Source organism: Paroedura picta, chromosome 16, assembly GCF_049243985.1.
Source record: "Paroedura picta isolate Pp20150507F chromosome 16, Ppicta_v3.0, whole genome shotgun sequence".
In the NCBI taxonomy this organism is placed as follows: Eukaryota; Metazoa; Chordata; class Lepidosauria; order Squamata; family Gekkonidae; genus Paroedura; species Paroedura picta.
Window position 1 is genome coordinate 22,791,135 of NC_135384.1, and position 4,268 is coordinate 22,795,402.

The 4,268-nt window shown below is 52.1% G+C and overlaps 1 protein-coding gene across 1 annotated transcript; it reads left to right on the forward strand.

Annotated features, from left to right (window-relative positions):
* Positions 1–206: 206 nt before the first annotated feature.
* HOXB2 (homeobox B2) lies at positions 207–3,783 on the forward strand. Its single transcript, XM_077314495.1, has 2 exons — positions 207–836; positions 2,441–3,783. Exons 1-2 carry the CDS (start codon positions 455–457, stop codon positions 3,148–3,150), a joined length of 1,092 nt encoding a protein of 363 aa, XP_077170610.1. The 5' UTR covers positions 207–454; the 3' UTR covers positions 3,151–3,783.
* Positions 3,784–4,268: the final 485 nt, after the last annotated feature.

Here is a 4,268-nt window from a genome sequence, read left to right on the forward strand (position 1 = left end):
GCCAAACCTTCCAGGGCAGCTTCTTCTGGACAGAGTGTTTGTAATCAACGAAACAGCAGAAATTCCAAACACTATAGCTGATATTTCTTCTTATTCTTCTTATTTGCCACTATGGAAAAATACTTTCTGTTTTCTACCAGGCCGGTCCTGCCATTGGGCCCGGCCGGTCACGTGACCAGGAATTGACTGCAATTTATCCCCGCTCGTCAGTTTAATAGAGCAAGGTCCCCATACGCCTGTATTATCAGCAATATAAGATTTTTTAAAAATAAAATAAAAGAGGGGAGGGGGGGAGGAGGCTGCAAATAATATTAATGCGAAAGCGCTATAAAATATTGGGAAGGCCTTCCGGATCCGCCGTTTCTTCTCCCTCTCTCTTTTCCTTCCACCCACCCACCCCCATTTCCCCCCCTCTCCCCCCCTCCCTTTTTGCGCTGGGCCCCTGGAAAAAGCCATGAATTTTGAATTTGAGAGGGAGATAGGCTTCATAAACAGCCAGCCGTCGCTAGCGGAGTGTCTGACGTCCCTTCCCGCTGTCCTGGAGACATTTCAAACTTCATCAATCAAGGAACCACCGACGTTAATTCCTCCTCCTTTGGAACAAGCCCTCCTCAGCTTGGATCCTTGTTCCAGCAGCCAGCCTACGCCAAGGAGCCCAAAGAGACCAAGACATGGGCAGGCCAAGATCCCCCCGCCGCAGCCGGCTCCTCTGGCTGGAGAATTCCCCTGGATGAAGGAGAAGAAAGCCTTTAAGAAAGCTGGCCAGCTCCCTGCCTCTTCTTCGCCATCTTCCTCTTCTTCTTCACTGCCTGGCTCTGCCGTCGGGTCTCCAGCAGGTCTGTACACCGGGCCACCCGGGGGCGGCTGGGCTGAAGGAATGGGGAATCTGGAGAGGTTGGAGGGGCACTGGAGGGGGCTCGTGAAGACACCCCCAAATCCCTACTGCCTAGAAGGGAACCACGGGAACGGTGATTGAGATTCCTGCCCAGTCTGCCTAATGCTAACCTCATGGAAAGCTCCATAAAAGATGGAAACGGCAAAATCTCTTTCTTTCTTTCTTTCTTTCTTTCTTTCTTTCTTTCTTTCTTTCTTTCTTTCTTTCTTTCTTTCTTTCTTTCTTTCTTTCTTTCTTTCTTTCTTTCTTTCTTTCTTTCTTTCTTTCTCCAGTCAAAAATGCTCATAGGCGTCACCTTAAACCACAACAGAAAGCCCCTCCTCATTTTTCTGGTTCTTTTCTGATTGTTTTAGCTTTAATGTGGCCGAGGCTCCTCCATCGCACTGTTGTCAAAAGCTATGTTTTTTTTTTCTTTCAAAAAACCGTCAGAGGGGAAATGTAGACAAAACAAATCAGAACCCCCCTCCCCATATGTTTAGAAAGGGGCTTTATTATTATTATTATTTTTAAAAGGTAAGCTGCTTTATTTCAAGAAAGAAGAAAGAAGGGTGGGAAAACGGGGGGGGGGGAGAACAAGAAAGGAGAATAAATAGCCGTTCACCCCTCCCCCCTCTCCCAAATAACCATTCACAAGGCAGCCTGTGCATCCATCCCAAGGAAGCAAGAGTCTCTCATTTCAAGATTCTCCCCCTCCCCCTTCCGTCCTCCAAACTGAGGAGAAGAGGGGCTTCTATCCTTTTGTTCAGCTCCCCCCCCCCCCAATACATACACACATTCCCCTCAAGGTGCTGGATTCCTAGCGCCCAAGGTACGGGCACTGGGTGGACCGGAGCACGGAGGACCACTGGGTGGAGTGGGGTGGGGAGGGGGGGTACCTCCTGGGGTTTCCTAGCTGGTGCAGTAGGTGGGTGGTTAAGCAGGCAGGCAGGCAGGTGGATGGGGCGCTGGTCCCTTCTGCCTGTTTCACTGCCCTCTCCTCTCAGGCTCTCACACCAGCTTTGGCCCTTGAATTCTGAACATTCTCCTTCTGGAGGAGGACTCCGATGCCCACCGCAGGATCTTCTCCACCAGGGCTGGGGAAGTGGGCAAGGACAGGGAAGCCGGTGGGCTTCCTCTCTTGACATCGACGGGAAGAGGAGCCGAACGGGTGACGTTCTGCCCCCCCCCCCCCCCCCCCGAACGTGGGTTGAAGGACGATGTCTCCCAACCAGGGTGGGGGTGAGAAGACCTTCCTTCCCTCGAGCCCCCTCCTAAGGAAACAACACCCCCCCCCCCAGCCCTCTCTGTCACTGGGCTCCTCTTTCCGCCTTGAAGGATCTCTGAGATTGGGGGGGAGGGGTGTCCAATGAGTGCGTCTGAAGGGCCTGGGCGATCCTGAACATCTTTGGTGGGACGCTAGGGAACGTGCGCACCTCTTTGCGCAAACGCGCAGAGGGGAGGCAGGGGCGCAGACGAGCCTCCTCCTTCACTTGGGGTTACTTTTGACTTTATGGATTTATCTTTTGCCTTTGCTTGTTCCCTTTGATCCCCCCCCCCCCCCCCAAGACGTGCAGGGCTTCCTCGAGCAGGGCGGGAGCGGCTCCCGGCGCCTCCGGACGGCGTACACCAACACGCAGCTGCTGGAGCTGGAGAAGGAGTTCCACTTCAACAAGTACCTCTGCCGGCCGCGGCGGGTGGAGATCGCCGCCCTGCTCGACCTGACGGAGCGGCAGGTGAAGGTGTGGTTCCAGAACCGGCGCATGAAGCACAAGCGGCAGACGCAGCACAAGGAGATCGCCGACGGGGACCCCGCCGCCTACCCGGGCCTGGAGCCGGCCGCAGAGGAGGCCGCGGCCGAGGAGAGGGCAGACGCCCCCCGGGAGCTGCCTGGCTCTTCCTACCCGGCCGGCAGCGGCGGCAGCAGCGAAGGCGCCAGCGGCCCCGCGGGCTACCTGAGCCCTCCCCAGGAGAGGAACCCCGGAGCGCAGCCAAACGGGCCGGCCGGCGCCCGCTCGTCCTCGTCCACCTCCTCCTCCTCCTCGTCGTCGTCCTCTTCCTCGTCCTCAGACCACGCCTTTCCCGAGAGCCAGAGGTCTCCTTTGCTGCCCGCCGACCTGAGCCTCTTCTCGGCGGACCCCTGTCCCCAGACCTCGGAAGGCCTGTCGCCCAACCTCCAGGGCTTCCCAGACAGCCCGGTCAACTTCTCCCTCGACGACCTGGACTTCTTGGCCAGCACGCTTTGTGCTTTCGACCTGCCGCACCTGAATTTCCCGTGAATTTCCTCGCCTGATCTTGCCTTCGGTTAGGCGACCCTCGAGAAAGAGACAGGCCGGCATCCGGGCCAGCACTGAGCCCCCCCCCCCCGCCCCTCTGTAAGCCAAGAGGAGACCCCCCCTTTCCCTTCAGCCCCCCTCATTTCTTGAGACAACCCCCCCTCCTTGCAAACACATTTCCTTGGCAAGTTCACTGGACCAATCCCCTAAAAAACGGTTTCCCCCTAAATGCAGGTATTTGTTTCTCTACCTGGGAAGACGTCAAAGGGCCAAAACAAACGAGCCGGGGCATATTTTGGGGAGCCAGCCCCACCCTGGCCTTTACAAGAGCTTCCCACGCCCACCCATTAGGAATCGCAGCAGGCCCCGAGGAAAATGTCCGCCGATTTCTTGAAACAGAATTTCTCAGGAAGCAAAACGAGACGTTTAGATTTCTTACCTTAAGCCGAAAAAAAAGGAAGAATGTAAAAAAGAAAAAAGAAAGAAAAAGGAAAAAGAGGAAAAAAAAACCCAGAGCCCCCTTCCTTTTATGTTTTAGACGTAGATTATTTATTCAAATGCTTTAATAGTAAAATGCAAATTATTTATTGTACATTATTTTCATAGAGTAAATAAATGGCTTTATAGTCTTGAAAAGGCTACATTCCTGTCTTTTTTATGAGCATCGTTTTTTTTTTTTAAATCAGACTTAATTTATTTCCTTTTAAAGTGAATTGATGTTTTGACCCCTTCTGGCTAGCCATCTTTAATAAGAGCGCTTTAAATAAACATTTCAGGGATAGAAATAAATATTTGAACCCGATGACAACACCGGACCATACAAGTTATATATCCCCGCCCCACCTTTTAAGATTAGTGAATTCTATATTATGTTAAAACCATAGATTTAAATGCGGCAATCAGACACGCTGCAGAATTTAAAAGAGGATTAAAAAACAAAACAAAACACTACTTTCCCGTTTTAAAGAATTCTAATGTCAAGTTTTTAATCGAAGTTTTGTTCTTGGACTTTTCTTTACAAAATATTGAGCTGGACACGTTTCTAATCAGCCGTATTTTAATAATACAACCCCTAAAGAATGTAGCCTAGGAAGAGAATGGACGGTGAGAAACTACAACAC